Below are 17,985 nucleotides of genomic sequence, written 5' to 3' on the forward strand. Positions count from 1 at the left end.
TTCTGTGTGGTGTGAGGGTCTGCTGGGACCAGGTTCATTATAGGCCTGTCTCATTACAGCCCCCCCTCCCACCAAGAGCCTGGAGAGGAGCAGAGAAGGCAAAGCCTTCTTGTTTTAGCTCTTTAGAGGTCAGTGGTTGATTAAAATGTTGAGAAGTGGAGGTTAATCAGCTACTGACCCACGGGGTGATGCTGTCTTTCATGGTCTGTTTTAATCAATAAGTGTGAGCACTGGCACAGATGAACTCCCTATATAGAGCACCCCTAAACACCCAAGTACCTGCCTGGGGGATTATTTATTATCTAACCTCTCTTCATGTGGATGTTTGGAAGTAGAGGGCTATGGGTAAATAGCACTGTGCGTGAATTTACATTACTGAACAGGAAAAAGGTTAAATTTAAAAGTACTCTGACGTGTAAGATATAGTTCAGCACGCTTGATGCAGGTTTCACTGCTCATCTGCCAATAATAGGTGTTGGACTGCAACTTGCACATGATGTCTGTAAACACATAACTAATCCATCACATCCTGTGAAGATGCAATATGACATGCTGTCAACATGACTGCACATCAAAGCCTATACAGTGAAGAGGTGTTTTTTTAACTGTTACTGTCATTAGTTACTGACATAGAAAAAAAAACCATCTGGTATTCCATCCTGACCACCTAGAACAAATAGGTATAGCCAGCAGGAAAAACTAGTTTCAATGCTGTAAACATCTTATGGGACAGTTTGTCTGGTAGGGTCTATGTCGAAACATCACTTTTTGTTGTTGGTGTGCAGGAGTCCACTATCTTTCTTTCATTATCTTACTGTGGTGTAACTTTATCATGCCTTCTATAAACAAATATAAATGCTGTGTTAAACTGTGTTTATATTTTAGGTAAATGTGTTTATCTGCTCACTGTACTTGCTGGTAAAAATTTAGAATCCCATCAGTGTTTTTTTGGATTACAGTTTCTGCAAAGGTATACTTACATGAATGGGGGTTTAAAGCAATTTGTCCTCCTGTGAGGAAACTATTCCCCGGCAGGATTAGGGGTCTGTGGAAGTCGTTACGTCTGGTTTAGTGTGACGTCCCGTGGATTCTGCGGCTGAAAGTTAGTATCAACACCTCCACTGTTTATTTGGAACGGGACTGAACTTGGGGTCACTCAACTGCTATCACAACTAATCCTGGTGATGTGGTCTAAACACACACATGCATACGTAAATATAAACCACGGTTCTCAATGGATTTAAAAAGTTAACTCAGTTAGCATATGTAACTAATGAGAACCAGCTGTTGCAGCCCTGGATTTGGTTTCTCTTGTGTGTTTGTAAAGTCGGGGGACACACACACATTGTTTTCTTTATTGATTGTGGCTTAACCCCCTGATGTGTGTGTGTGTGTGTGTGTGTGTGTGTGTGTGTGTGTGTGTGTGTTTGTGTGTATATATATAAATGTGTATATATATATATATATATATATATATATATATATATATACACATAATATAACATTACTTTGAGATCTGGAATTTCCAAAGGCCGTATGACACTGTTTCCTTAAAGTGGAGTTCCGGTCGATTCCAACACGAAGCTCTGTTTGTAAATTTAGAGTGCTGTCAGTATAGAGAAAAATAAAACCAATCGGTGCTGCCTACACCGTGTTATTCTCCTGCTACAGCTAGCACCCAACAGGCTTAAACAGGGCAAGTTTTAAACCTGTTTTTAGCCTCTTAACATGTTTAAAATGTCATTAAAAGTGCCAACCCACATTAAATGAACACAGTGAATATGACTGCAGTAGATGTGAAAGAAATGTATGAAAGTTGTGGTAATTGAGCTGTGTTTAGTTCCAGTGTTGAGACAGCAGTTAGAGTGCTTAGGGACCGTCTACAAACTACAACACCAAAAAGAGATGAAACAAAAATATGTAGGCTATCAATTTAATGAATAAATAAAGTAGTGTCTCCAAACTTACCTCAATTATAACTTGTCTCCTGCTAGTTGTACGACATCACTTACTTTAAAAAAATAAGTATATGCTTATTTTTGAAAATATGTTTTATTTCATTTCTGTGTTGTAGTTTGTAGACGGTCCCGAAGGACTCCTTGCAGTATCAACACAGGAACTAAACAGAGCTGAATTAGCACATTTTTAATGCATTTCTGTCACATCTACAGCAGTCAGATTCACTGGGTTCACTTGGAAGGAATCACTTCACGAGGGTAGGCACTTTTAATGACATTTTTGTTTATGGTTTAAACTTGCCCTGTTCAAGCATGTTGGGTGCTAACTCTAGCAGAATAACACTGCTGGATAACACTGTGTAGGCAGCACCGATTGGTTTGTTTTTCTCTCTGGTGACAGCACTCCAAATTTACAAACAACAGAGCGGTTGGAATTGACCGGAATTTTCCTTTAATCAATATTCAGTAATGTAATCTCCTATTATCCTTAAAGGGTCTTTTGTTCACAGATGTTTCTGAGCTCTGCAGGGCCTGTGGATTGATAAACAGTGTCAGAGGGAAACTGAATCAGAGGATTTGTGACATTCTGAGCAGGAGCAAAAACAAAACAACATTGCCTCCAGCTCTCCTGGCTCAGGGATAATTTAAAATAAATGGCGTTGTGTCGCAGTGCTGCTGCAGACTAAATACTAATTTGTGCTGCAGTCACAGGATGCTCACAGTGTTTCAAACTCCTTTTATACAATTCCCATCTGATCAAAACTGCCCATTCTCTAATCCAATTTGCCCTGAGGCACTTTCACAGGGTTAAGCCCCAGCTGCACACCATTATGTTCATTAAAGTGGCTAATTTGAATGTTGTCATATCCCATAGTATGATCACTGTTTACTATTTGGGAACTCTACAGTATGAGCTTATATAACATACCACATTAACATTATACTACATTAGCATTATCTACTTTACTGGCATACAATAGACTTTCAATAACAAAGGCGTAAAAGCGAGTTGGGGTAAAACCACTTGACATGTAAATAGACCGCATTATAGTTTTATTTCTTATATTTTTCTGATGTATTTGTTTACATAAATATAATATTTACAACCTTGAACAGTACTGTAGTAATATTTCTTTTAAGATTTGTACACTTTTATAAGCACCTTGGATAAAATGTCAGGAAAAATTGCCTTGTTTTTTCAGACCAACAGTCCAAAACCCAACAGTTTGACAATGATAAAACTATATGTTCCAGCTTCTCAGTAATGAGAATAATTGGCCTTTCTTCATCAAAAGTGACTTGAAAATTGAATTGATTATCAAAATACTGTAGTTGCAAATTACTTTTCTATGGATAGACTAATCAATGAATCATTTGGCTCTAGAGTTGAACACCTCTCTTTTAAGTTAATACTTTATTGTCCAAATGATATATATAAGTGAGCCAATGTGCTGCCCTGTATTTTACTCAATGTTTCAGCCATGGTAGTACTAGCAGACTAGGCACATTCACGTTGAACCACATGTGTTAAATAACTTATACAGCTAGTAATGTACATGGCCTAATACACATTTTCTACATCTGTATGTGGATATATATGAATGTGTATGACGACTTGTTTTAACCTACATGTCAGTTTTGTGCAAGCTTCAGGGCATATACTCCTAATAAAATATGCATATTTTGCTGCTTAAAATACTGCCGAAATTGTCAGTTGATGATACATGAGCCCACACTTTCCTTTGTTCTTATTTCTTATACATATCTTTGTTTTTTTTTGTTGACTCATAATAAATCAATAAAATCCTATTATTGTTTGCTGCTGCATCAGTCCAGTTTCCCCACTAAGATGCTTATCTTATCTCTGATTTGTGCTTCTACAAATAAACAGGTGATGCATAAGCTTGGGTTTTTGATGGTAGTGACAGCGCAGATAGATGAGAAAAGCTTTACAATGGAAAGACAGAATGTGTTTGAACTACAGCTATGCAAACATCTATTTTGCCCAAGAGTTGTTATTTAGACAAATGTATTGAAGGTGAATTGTTGATGCTGATTTTGGAGTTTGTGTTACTTGTTAAATTTACATTGTTTTACATAGATTTCCCAAGTCAACTGAAATTCCACACTCCTTAAAGCACACCATTTTGGACATTTCTGGCAGGCAGTTAGATGAAAAGATTGATACTACTCTTGTGTCTTTCCCTTACATAAATATAAGGCTACAGCCAGCAGAAATGGGGAAACAGCTACCCTGGCTCTGCCCAAAGAATACAAAATCCACCTCTAAAGCTCACTAATTGTTAACGCTAGCAGTTATTTGTCTGCTAGCAGTCAAAAACTATAACGGGTACCTTTAAGTTTATACCCCTTCAGATACAGCCTACCTAACTACACCTTTCCGGTGCAAAAAAACAACTCACCAGTTTTTATTACATGTATGGTCCATCTAAAACATCCCTTTCCTCTGCAGTTTGAAGAACTACTGCAGTGCGTGGATGACGGATAGGAAGAGGCAAAGCTAAAGCCAAAGGATTTTCACCTCAGTGACAGTTATGGAGAATTACAGTGGAACACCTGAACCTTGGGTGTTATATCGTAATCTGTGAGAGTGTGTCATGGAGATGAATGGTGATTTTATTGTGGTGTATTGTCCTCCGCAGTGAGGTCTAAACGAGATAAATCTGCCTCGGCTGTTAGAGCAACCGAGTGGTGCGTGCGTAGCTGTTCCTGTGTGTGTGTGTGTGTGTGTGTGTGTGTGTGTGTGTGTGTTTACCTTTTTGACATGCAGAGGGCAGCGCAGCAATAATTAATGACTAGTTGCTAAATGGTGCTATGTGATCCTACATGGTAATGAGAAGGCATTGGTAGGGGGGCAGGCGCGACAATCAGCTCAGAAGAGAGAAACCATGGGGATGCAAAGGTGATACCTGGGTCACACAGGCCTGGAGAGGACTGTTTGGATGTTACGATGTCTTGTGGGTCTTTATCACCGTGCTCCATATAAACACACATATCAGCCAAAGTGTATCTGAATCAGCAGAGTGGGGATGGCATCACAATTCATTCTAAAGCCAAGTTCATAATCGCCGTTGCTGGGTTACCTATCGTTTATAATATAACGTTGATTGTGCATAGGAACCAGTTGACGTTACCTGCCGGTCACATGGTTTCTAACAGTCCTTCACAGTGAATCCTGCACGAGTCACTAGGTTGGTCTGGCGGCTGCTTGCTCTGCCTGCAACCGCCATGGCTCAGCGGCTAACGAGCAAGCTAACTGCTAACCGACTCCGCTGCAACCAATCAACATAACAACTTCTGCCAACATACATGTAATTTATAAAAGGTGGCTAGTGTCAGTGTATTGGCTGTTGCTGCGAGAATGCTGCCACGTCAGAGCGGCCAAAGCATCTAAAAGCTTCCCCGTACTTTTTGACAAGCGTCCTTGGCGAGGCGGCCAGAGATTTTTTGCAGCTCAAGTTGGTGGCGGTGTGTACGTACGGTAATGAGTAATTGGAGGCTCTGACACAGATTTTGTTGACAGTTGAGCAAATGCATGCAACTAAAAACAAAATATCTTTTTAAAGCAGTATGATATCATGGCAGCACACTTCAGCAGTCACTGGAGTTTTAAGTTGGAACTGCAGCTGGTTATTGTTTGAAGCTCAGCATTGTATTTCATTAAAATACAACTTGTCAAGACACCATACGTGTTAAACACTCCTGCACTCCCATGTGATATATGAATATTGTGAGGGTAACACTTAACGATAACCATCACTAATACTGTTAAATTGATAGTTAATTAAACTTTAGTTACGTTATTTTACTGTTAACAAACAAGGAAATTAGGATTTAAACTTATTAGTTATGCTATAATTTGTTATTTTATTAAGATTATTATAATACCTTGTTAAAGGTTAATATATACATTATTTAGATAACTATTATCAGTGCACAAATAATCATCTCTTTTACAGATCACCAAAAAAGATTTATTAGGGCCAAATGTATGTAACTTGATGCTTTATAAACCACTTATTATATCATTATCTAATTATTATAAGCAGCAGTTGCAACTTTATATTAGCCATCCAAATGTTTATAGATGATTTACAAACATTTATTAACCACTGACAAAATATAAAATATCTATCATCTGCTTAATAGTAAAGTAATAACTAAAGTTGAATAACCTTTAATTAAATGAATCAATGTACCATTTATTAATTATTGTAAAGCACTGTGAGATATTGTATCCTGCTTAAAAAGGAACAAATCCAAATTGGCAGTAGAAACTTTTCCGAACATATTAAAGTGTCATCCCTGCATTACAGATATTTCTTCTTCTCACAAATCTCAGGGAGTTTCAAAAACACTGTGAATGAAGAGAAACACTGCTCATTGATTTAAATGGGCCCACCACAGTAAAAGATTGCATCGGTCTGGAAGAGGAACTTCAGTCTTTCCGAACTTTATCACAGCAAACAGAAAATCAGTTAAATCTGTTCCTTACAAAAGTATTGATCAAATGAAATCAATGTTCTGTCAAGGTGATAATGTACCATATATTTCCCACAATTTTACGATTTGCATAATGCTTTTGATTTATACCAAAGCAGAAACGAAGGAGCTTAACTTTGGTATATCCATTTTTCGGTTTAGGTTTTGCTTGTTTGGTAAAATTTGATTTTAGGTGAAACGACCTTGTATCAATCTCGGTTGCAATCCCATTTTGTGATTCAGTGTGAGAAAACAGGGGAATTTTACGTAAAATCTTTCCAGATAACTCTACTTCTGAATAATTTGTCTCACTCCTGGGAGACATTTTGACCTTACACAGTAGGATAAGCACTAGGTGTAAATAATCAAATTAACGATAGCTGAATTCCATTTAGCTGCTTGGATTTCAGGGTCCTGGTATTGTGCATGCTGGCTCACTGCCCTTCTCACTGAGACACTTAAATAACTGTTGTTAATGTTAACAATAGTAACACCTGTTCTTATGTCTGCTGTGAGAAAGGGGTGCACCAAAAAACATTCTTCAGGTTTTTGCATTTAGGCTCATAGATACAGAAAATTTTTTTGCACATATATACATATTTTTGCATATACTGTATATTTGAGAAGTCTGCCGTTTTGACTCTGGCCACAATACAAAACCACCAGTGCACCTCCTTGATTACATTCTCGTGCTGCTTGATCAACCAGGGATCCAGACATTAAAAGGAAATGCTAATAAATCTGATCTACACGTCATCACCACTAGTGAACCGTGGCGCAATCATTTCATGTTCTGTCTGTCTTCCCTTCTTGTCTGTGACTGAGAATTATTGTCTTGTTTCTTTTGTTTTAACTTTTGTTTTCATTTTGCGTCTCTCATTTCTCTTCTTCGGATTTTCCATCCAAAGAAGTGATTTGCAAGCATGCCCATCAACCTCTCAATCTTTCAATTTTCTGCCATAGTGAAAAGCACTTAGATTTATCGCTCCATCTGTTTATTACATGTCACCTCCAGTTCCTTCCCTTCTCCGCCCCTGGTGCCTCTCTCCTCTCCATCTGTGTGTGTTTTCAAGAACCTTTATTCTCCTCCTGCTAGTGCCCTTTGTGTCCTCCACCAACACTGTTCCAGGGTTTTTTCTTTGTAAAAAGCAAAATAAGCTATTACTGTGATTTGTAAATAAATTTATCACGTATGAGCTTGTGAAACTCAGTTATCATGTTTCCACAAAACCAGGAGTTGTAGAGTCACTTCAGAAAATGCTGGTGCCTGGTTTCCAATTTCCTGGACAGAGAGCTTGTCGTCTATTATCAGCTTTAAAACTCTCTCTGTTACGCTTGACCCATAACTTGAAGTGCTAGAAATGGTAGCCATAATTCTGCTAACGGGCTTGACATCCACGGGGTTGTCAGCCAGGAAATAAAAAGAAGCCTTTACCTCGAGGAAAAGGGACCAAGTAGGCCTTTGGTGTGAAAGTACATTAGACCTAAACTGCCAGCTCTATCAGATTTGAGCTTAGAGAAATATTAGTTCTGTTGAGACTGGTGTTAGTGTGTGTGCGTGTGTGTCTGTGTCTAGCACTGACTGAAAGACATTAACTACAACACCGTTCAGATGTCAAGAAAGACAGAAATAGCTTACTGTGGGTCGAGAATTTCCATCTGACTACAAGCCTGTTTGTTACGTTCCACATTTCCATAACTACCCAACCAGATGAGCAATCTTACCTTGTATAAAACATTCTGTAGTCAGTTTTTTTATCAAATCTAGTGGAGTTGTCTGGTGGAATGAAAATGTACATTTAGAGGATTACAAAGTGAACTTGGTATAGATATTGATGGAGATAAATGGACTAAGATGTGGACTCAAACAAAGTAAATATCAGAGTGTAACCGTGCCAGATGGCTGCAATTTAAGATTGTACACCGTTTACAAATCTCTCCTAACAAAAGACTTAAAATGAACTCTCAACTCTCACCTGCATGTTCAAAATGTAAAATCTCAGTGTGCTCGTATACTCTTTGTATCTTGTCTTGTCCTAAAATTAAACCATACTGGATGGGTGTTTTGCAAGATCTGGAAAATAGTTTTGGTGTTATGTTGCACATGGACTCTCTTTCTTTAATCCTGGGTTACCCCAGTCAAGATACTATTGTGGATGCTGACTCTACCAGCCTGTATGATATCCTCACACATGCAGCAAGGAAGTTTCTGTCTTACAGGTTTGTCACACATGCAAGACAGAAACTTGACAAACCCCCTACTAAATCAAACTGGCATAAGATAATTATGGAACGCTTTCCTCTTGAGTACCTGACCTGTCTGCTTCACTCTTCAGAGGGACAGTTTATGAACATTTGGGCTCCATTTACTTTTCCAACACCACAGTGGCTTCAGTGCTTTTGAGTGTTGTCCTTGGTTAGCCTCTTTCTCCATGTCCTACTCATAACACGGTACTTGCAACCTAGTCCTTTTGAACTTCTAGAACTAAGAACTGGGGTGTAAAGTTTTTTTATTATTTCTTATCCTTTGATTTATTTCCTATTCTGGTTGGGTGCATGTGAAATGTAAAGGTGAATAGACCAGTGTTACACTGAGCGTTGTTCTTATCTTATCGTTGTGTTTATATTAATATACAAAAAAGATCACTCTTATAAACAGTTGTTTATACTTAGAGGATGGCAATTACTTCTATTTCTCTGCAATTTGGTCTTCTTCTTTACTTCAATATAATTCTAAACTTATTTAACATGAAACTATATAACACGTATACTTAAAATGTACTGGTGATTTTATTGTCTACATTTTACCTACATTATTGTCTACATTTTGCTATGTCCTATGTGTTTTTTATATATAAGCCATTACAGGTTTCTACCACACCCCCACCTATTATGTATTTATTTATTCAATGTAATTTGCCTTTTATGTGTGTGAAACAAATAAATTATGTCATTAGATGAAAAGCTTCTATGGGATTAGGATTTTTCTTACTGGCAGACTCTGGTGGTCAGAGGAGAAATAGGTTATTGATTTATCCTGACATCAGTGTTGATTTCCTCTTTGGTGCTCTGTTGAAATCACCTTGAGTGACAAGTGATTGGCAAAGTACACCGCGCCCTCTTGAATTACAGTTGCTTTCAAACGCAATACCAGGAAGTTGTTAGTGTTGAATCCATGCTAGTAAGATTTCTGATCTCATGTTGTCCTTTTACTCCATTTCTTTCTCTGTCACAGATCACATTCTTCATGCTGCTGTCAGCTGTGTGTGTAATGCTCAACCTGGCGGGCTCCATCCTCTCCTGCCAGAACGCTCAACTGGTCAACTCTTTGGAGGACTGTCAGCTGGTGAGACCAACTGGACTTTAACCCACTCACTCTCCAGTCATATAATCTGCTTTTCAATTGTTTAGGCTTGAAAACATTTCACATATCTCTCTGACTTGTCATTTACATATATTCTTGAATGATATGTCAAAACCTGATGAACTATGCAATCAATATCACACCACTTCTTCTGAGTTATAACACACAAAGACATGATAAAATAATAGATGGAATCGGGTCAACATACACGTTCCAGTGCTACCAGTATCTCAGACTTGACTTTAGGTGGTGCAGATTTGCAATGAAATCAAGGCTAAAAAAGAAGATGTTTTGAATATTTGTGCCTTTACTAATGCTCAGAGTGCCCCATCAACATCAATCAGTTGGACACAGAACACAGTCTTCATATTTTCATAATGAGATGCTAAGCAGATTTTTAGCGGGATTTATAGAGCCACGGTCTCTTCTTTTTTTTGTGACTCAAGAAGCCCTTTGTGATTCATCCAGCACCCACCCACTAACCCTACCCCTTCCACATTAGAAACAGCTTTGCTCCTTACAAAAGTGGGACTAGTCGAGTAGACCAACTTTATTGCTTTATGTGGCTCCCCAGAGACCCTTCCCCCAGTTGTGACTGAAACGCTACGTTCCTCATCTCCTCTCCCCAATGTAATTAACCCATACTTGTTGGGTTCATGTCCTGCTTTCTCTCAATCTGGGACACATAGCAGAGGTATGCTCTACCTCCATCCCTCCCTTGGTAGCTCCACATGTCTCACAGACTTTCTTCTTTTATTGTACACTTTAGCTGCTTTTCCCTATCACCATTTTGTATTATGTTATTTTTTTACTGTTTAACCTTTTCTCTTAACAATTAGTTCATGTCAGCAGTAATCCTGAACATTTAAGAACAATACGTCAGAACACCAAGCTCAGGTCTGATCTGTGCGTGTGTCTTTGCGTGTGCTTTTGTGTGTGTGTGTGTGGGTGTGTGTGTGTGTGTGTGTGTGTATGTGGCGTGCATGCATGAGTGTGGATGTGTTTTCTCCCCTCCTCCCCCCCAGTTAAAGTTTGATAGCGATGGCGTGTGTGTATGCTGCGAGCTGCAGCATCAGAGTTCGAGCTGCAGCAACCTGGGAGAGACGCTGAAGCTGAATCCACTGAGAGACTGCAACACCATACGCTTACGTCTCAAGGTTGGTGGAAGCCAGCATGTGTTTGTATTGTGCTGATGGGGAGAGCTGATGATGTTTTCATATGTAACAAATATTCTATACAGGTTGGACTGTGTTCAGACTGCAGGTAAATTAAATTTCATCTATTTATTTACTTATTTGTTTTTTGCAATCCAGAGATGAAAGTCTAGATGTGGGGAACAAATTCAATTTTGCCAAACTTCAAGACACATGATTTTTATCTGCAGACGACGTTTCTTTGCTTTTAGCCAAGCAGCACGGCTCTAGGGATGGCAATGTCAGTCAACCACTTTGGTCCGGACTGAAATATCTCAACTTCTGTTGGATAGACTGCCATTAAATGTTGTACAGACATTCCTGGTCCCCAGATGATAAAGTCTACTGTTTTTAGTGATCCCCTGGCTTTTCCGCTAGCACCACCATGAGGCTAACTTGTGTTTTTTTTAATTGAAATAGCTACATGGTTCAGACATTCATGTTCCCCTAAGGATAAATTATAATTGTAAAAGCAATTGCAAAATGAAAAACTGAATGTAAACATGAATGTAATAAATGTATATGTAATGAAAGTCATAATATGAATATAGCCTAAATATACAGATATGTCAACAGATTCAGTAAGTAAAAGTTCAGTGACAATAAGCAAATGTTAGCACGCTTACACACTAAATGAGGATGATTAACTTGGTAAACATTATACCTGCTAAACATTAGAATTGTCATTGTGAGAATGTTAGCATAATGACATTAGCATTTAGCTCAAAGCACTGAGATATGCACAGCCTCAGAGCCGCTAAGATGGCTGTAGACTCTACCACTCTAGTCTCGTTACATCTCTAATCAAAATGATACCGTTAACTTGATTAACAGTTAGTTGTCGTTTGAAAATAATTGTCTTTAAATTGCTAAAATCATCATGTCTGAACTGATTTCTCTAAATTTCCTTTCTCACTGGGGAACATATCCCATGTGAGAACAGCCAAATGACGTAAAATACAAAACACTGAGAGCGTTCAGTCTCAGATTAATTGGGAAGGAAGTGGAGAATGGCAACAGCATTTGTCTTTCCCCAAGAGGCAGACCTCTTAGTATGCAGTGTGTATCCAGCCTGAGCTGGCTGTAGTTTGCGAGTGCATGATCTCGGTAGATTATTTTGACACAGAGTGTCTGCAGCAATGATGTACAGTATGTGCTACTGTGCCTTTATTGGAGAACAAAAATCAAATCCATGCTTTTTATGACCCTGATTGATTATAAAACATTGATAACCAAATAAAAGACTTCGTAGGATGAAGCATGCTTATGAAAAGAGGAAGGATCAAGCACATTTGTCATTTTTATCATAGCTCATTAAAAGAGATATGGGAACTGGTGCCGTAAACCTTTATTAAGAGCCAAAGAAGTCAGATGTGTTGAGTTATGTCTAAGAGGACATTGTCATGCCCGAGTCCCCCCGAGTCCTTAGCCATTTCAGACAGGCGTTAGGCTGTCACTGATCCTAATGAACACATGATGCAACTGAATTATCACAGCAGATAGATTGAGTTTTAAACCACCTTAGAATACACTTATTTCTCAGGACTAGTTATTCTTTGTTTAAAAGTACCATTTACTTCAGCACCATCAACTCTGCTGCTAATTTGTGCCATTCACTCTTTACAGACACATTTCATTTCCATCCAGTTTTTATTTTCCTTGCACTGCCTGGGGCCGTAAATCAGTGGGAAGGAGTATTAAGATAATTTGTGATTTCCTGTAAGGTTGCGGATGTGTAACATTGCTGTGTAACTCACTCATCTGTTTGGCTTGAGGCAAGGTATCTTCTAGAGGTTATATCATGGTGATCGGGCATGTTAAACACTTTCTTTAGAGGTGTTACCTTTCTTTGCCTGGTAGGGTTTATTATGTCATTATGTGCATTGTGATCACAGGGGAAATCACTGTATTGCACCGGCTCACATCTGTATGGCAGATGCATTACCATATCAAAAATTTGCTCTGAAAAAGCTGTCACGAATATTTCTTGTCCTGCTAGATGCTCACAGTTCAACTTGGGAAAACTGCATATACTGTAATAAACCTCCACTCCCTCTCTGCAGAGATACAGACTAGAGACACTATTTTTTGTCAAATGTTTGGCACAGATTACTTTTTTCAAATCACCTATTGATTTTGTTGAATCTGTGAGAAAAACTATCATTCAACCTCAAGAATCAGTGATTTTCCCTATTCTTTGCATTTTCTGCTGTTTCTTTTCCTCTGCCTTGTCATCTTCCAAGTAAAGTAAGAGTACAGACTGACAACATCCTTCCACGGGACAGGATGGCCACATTCCCAGATATATTCTCAATTTATATTCTGAGCAAATGTCGAGACGTTAGTCAGAGTCACAGTGAAAGACGTAAGAATGTCTTACTGGTATATTTTGTTGGTCTGTCAGCAAGGTTGGATGGTCTGCCAGGGCCTTGTAAGACTGATTAAGCTGTGTACCCAATTCAATTGTGATGTGTCTCACTCTCAACTCTTGAGGATTAGCCTTCAATAACAAAACACTAGGATTTCTTTTGATCACAAAGTTACTAGGTGACCTGTTCATCTTGGAGGTTGGACATGATGTGATCCACGTGGTCCACAGGGCAACATCTCTTTATCTCCAGGCTGGGATAAAAGAGGAAAATAGATAATTTGTGCATGTTCTATAATTGTTGTGATGTTCTCTGACAGGACCATTGAAGCTCTGTAGGTCTGACATGAACTTGTGTGAAGGGTCAAGACTCCAGTTATGAGAAAAGCTTTCCCTTTTACTATGTGCATTAAGTGGCATTACAGAGCTACAACATCTGCTTTTTCCTGTCATTGGAGATTAGGAAATCTCTGAAGGGCAACAGTCTTGTCTGGCCTCCCTGAAACTGCTGCAGGGCTTTCTGAGAGAAGTGCTGCGTTTTCTGCCAGATGCTGTAGAGAGCTGCTTGGACGTCAGCTGAAACTATCAACAGAAACTCCATGTTGGATGGAGAAAAGCAGGGGGGTGCCCTTTGCTGCCTGTCATACTATAGAGGGAGTGGCTAGTGGAGGCATGTGTGTAGCTTGGTCAAGATGTTTATGGTTCAAGAGACAACAGTTGAGTATCAGTGATGTGAAAACCCAATTAAGCCCCCTGTAAGGCTCAGACTGCTATACAATCTGCCACTGTAATATTGTGGTAAAACTAGGTAGCAGGTGTCCCTTCCCAGGTGCCACTCATGCACGGAGCTAGTAATAGTTGTCTTGAATACAGGTCTTCTAGAATCAAATGACCATTTTGTACTAGCACTTTTTTCATGTTTTAGCTCTTACAAATGGCATGTGTGTTGATATACTGTAAACGTTGACCATTTTCCAAAATATAATAAATATTTTGCTTTTAGGTATTTACAAAAAATAATGCACTACAAAAAACAATGTGTAATATGTAAAAAGCGTAAATATTCACTTCCCTGATGTCAATCTGAGACACAAAATCCGACCATGACCGCTTGTGACCAGGAGGTTGTTGGTTCAATCCCCCAGATTGTCTGGTCCCCAGACCAACAGGATAAAATCTGGGTGGGGAAAAGTGAAAGAGTAGCACTTGTCTCTCCCTCATTACCACCACGGAGGTGCCCTTGAGCAAGGCCCTTAACCCCAACTGCTCCACTAGCTGCTCAGTGGCCATACCAGGTATGAATGTGTAACTGTGTGAATGTGATCAGTGAACCTTCCCTGAATAAATAAAGGTTTAAAAAAACAAACAAAGTGGACGTAATTTAGCTTAAATGGGGTAAAAACATTGATATTAACCTTTAACACTGCACCACATGGACGTTTTACATCACTTAGCTTTGTTAGTTCTTTACTCCCTTTTAACTATGTAAACTACTGTAATCATCCCTAAGCTAAAAGCAGTTAAAATCTCTGACGACTGGTTGTGATGTCTCATGTTTCAAATATCAGACAGACTTCTGCTCAATTCTTCAACACAAAACATGTTCCAAAACAGTTAGCTTCCAAGGAACTGTATTAGTTGTATTTCATTGTTGGCACTGCACAAATGAACTTCTCTGGTTCCAACTGGCATCAGCTTTGCTTTAACTTCCATCTTACACAAATGTGATCTTTGGCAACTAGTTCCTGGAAATCAAAGATGTTTGAATAAGTGCAGGGCTGGCAGCTGATTTATTTTATACCACAAACTTCAAATGATATGAAAGTGAATTATGTGGATGTGGTTGGCAAAAAAAATGCTGCCTGCTCCTCCTGTAAAAAGTGAAGGTACCTGAGTGGGGGAGACGGCTGTTCTCTCTGCAGATTATCAACAGCCAAATACAAGTTCACGACCTTGTGTCCTTAACAAATAAAAAAGGTGCTGTGAGGTTTTCATTCTAGTGCTAAAAGTCTCTCCTGTCCTTGACTTGAAGGAATTAAATTGTCTTATTCATTCATATTTTGTTCAATATTTATCATGTTGAATGTACTTGTGAGTGCTGATATCATTGTGTTTTTGTTCACCTGTGTGGATCCATGGTATCGGTTGGGGTTGTAGATGAATGAGCTGGATAATTTTTTTTTACTTCCTCTTGTTTTGAGATATTTTAATTAAAACATCCATAGTTAAAATCTCTGCCATAAATTCACACCTTTCTCTGCCTTCTCTCCTCCTCCTCCCTATCATCTGTTCACAGTCTTACACTGTTTAATAATAAAGGTCCTGATAATAGTGTTATAGTGATTGTGTACGTGAGTTTATAGTGAAAGATGAACCATGAACACTTTATATAGAAGCAAATAGTTTGTGATTGAATCACAACATGCAGTTGACCTAGACCTACACATATATATAAATTACATACACTTTTTCTCATTTTGAAACAGCAATATACTGTAAACTGCTCTCATCCTCTTTCCTCTCAACATGCTCTATGTTAGATAGTTGCTATTCTCAGAGCCAATTACTATGCAGGTGCTCTTACTGTTCCTGTTCTCTTCTTCAGGAAATTAATTTAAACAGTGCAGTTATTATGCATCATTATAGGTTCATTTGTTTGGACGTCAACTCAATATGGTTTAAAAAATGGTGCCACTTTAGAATAATTATTTTCTACGTTTTAGAAAAATAGCACAAACGGCAGCCTAATGGGACTGCAGTCAGAAATCTTTTCTCTGATTCAATGTGCTGGGCTAGTATTTCACCAGCATGCACATTTAATTCTGCTGACAGATTCAATTCTTGGGTCCCCGTGCTTTTCACTGCATTGCCAGAGTGTAAATGCTTTTATAAATATATGCTTAACCCCGGATGTTTATGTGGTTGTTTTTCATGTCATTGAATTTGTTTGCTTGGACTCCGTGTACACAGAGACATCCTAATTCTTTTTATCAGTCTTAACCCTTTTCATTTTTATTTTAGACCGACAGTAACAATGCAGACTCTTCTTGGTTCTGTGTGGTTCTTTGACAGCAAGTGCCCACTACAGGCGCTTATTTTTTCCGCCGGAAGTTACTAAACTGGATGTTTGTAACAGTGTTCGCCCACTGCAGTGCCACCCTGCTGTGCTTTTCTAAACTTGGTTACTTTAGTGCTGACGTCAACGCTGTTTGTGTCACTTTCTGTCCTATCTGTGTCTTCACATTATTTTTCCACATTCGCCTCTTTTTGTTCTCATATTACTTATATTGTTTCTATAATGTCAACTGTCTTCTCTTCCTCCCCTTCTTTCCTGCACCCTTGTCATTTCTCTTATTTTTCTTCCTCCTCTCCTTTTGTTCCTCTAACAGTCTCCTCCTCTCCCTCCCCCTCTCCTTTAGGAGCTGCTGTTCAGCGTATGTGCCCTTAACGTCATCTCCACCATTGTGTGTGCTCTAGCGACTGCCATGTGCTGTATGCAGATGGTCTCGACTGATGTGCTGCAAATGGTGAGTGTGATGGAAGCGCAGACAACAATGGCTGACTTCATTTTCTTTTCAGTGACACCCCCCCCCCCCCCCCCAAAATCAAATATTTGTATTTTTAGCCTGAAGATCAATATCCTCAGGTTAGATAATCACACGCAGCTCAGGAATGACGTGCCAACCTTTTTTCTCCATTTAAGATATTGTAGAGTAATGTTTGAATCATGTTGAATCATACTGCTGCTTGGTGAATTCTAAAGTGAAAGTAAACACACAAAGCAAAGGTATATTGTCACAGGACCTCTCTTAGGGTCCTCCTGCATCACAAGAAAACGTTTTGGATTTGAAGAAAACAGTTTAACATCTCACTGGATTCTTTTCCTCAAAGGTACACTGTCCTCACTGTGACCCTCTATTGTCATTTTATGTGGAACAATAAAAATATTAACAGTTGGCCAAGCTCCATTTGTTTTTTCACAACAACAAAAGTTAATTCATGACACTAAACACATCAGAAAATGTAAATGTAAAGCAACTCTTCCAACTGGATACCACGAGTAGCTTCGCAATAATAATTGATTCAAGAACCTTTCACACATTCTATGAACTTTGCTATAAATGTTGTGCAAGCTGCAATGATTCTGGATATTAAATCTGGTCCTCTGGGCTGATAACAGGTTGATGTGGCAAGAAATCAGCAGTAAGGAGCTTGTGGTGATGAACTTGCCATCCACAGAATCTGCAGTTTTTCTCAGCTCCGTGGTGCTTTTTTGCATCTTTCTGCTCATTGTTTTGGTTCACTCAGACCGCTCTTATCAGCGTAGCCTCAGACCATAGCTGTTGACATTGAAAAACCATCTGACAAACCTATCGTTAAATGCCCAGCAAAAAACAGCAGACAGACAAAGTTAGTGGCCAGCTGGTGAATTTAGTGGAACATTTTGCTGTTAAAGAGCCAGATATTTTCCTCAGGGGTTGGTGGAGATCAAAACAGAGCTAATAAGACTTAATAGCAACTTACATTCACCTGGTGTAGAAACAGGACTCCAAATGAATGATAATCTTGCTCCGTGTCTGCTGGATGTGTATATATTAA

General features: G+C 38.9%; 1 protein-coding gene across 2 annotated transcripts in view; it reads left to right on the forward strand.

The window, feature by feature from the left end:
* fam189a1 (family with sequence similarity 189 member A1) overlaps positions 1–17,985 on the forward strand; it is an 84,043-nt gene that overhangs the window by 57,563 nt on the left and 8,495 nt on the right. The window contains exons 3-5 of one of the 2 annotated variants that reach the window (XM_032508645.1): positions 9,697–9,807; positions 10,818–10,982; positions 16,806–16,913. In XM_032508645.1, the coding sequence (XP_032364536.1) occupies positions 9,697–9,807; positions 10,818–10,982; positions 16,806–16,913 (384 nt within the window). The remainder of the gene's footprint in view (positions 1–9,696; positions 9,808–10,817; positions 10,983–16,805; positions 16,914–17,985) is intronic. The other variant, XM_032508708.1, reaches the window with a different exon arrangement.

This window comes from Etheostoma spectabile, chromosome 1 (assembly GCF_008692095.1).
Source record: "Etheostoma spectabile isolate EspeVRDwgs_2016 chromosome 1, UIUC_Espe_1.0, whole genome shotgun sequence".
In the NCBI taxonomy this organism is placed as follows: Eukaryota; Metazoa; Chordata; class Actinopteri; order Perciformes; family Percidae; genus Etheostoma; species Etheostoma spectabile.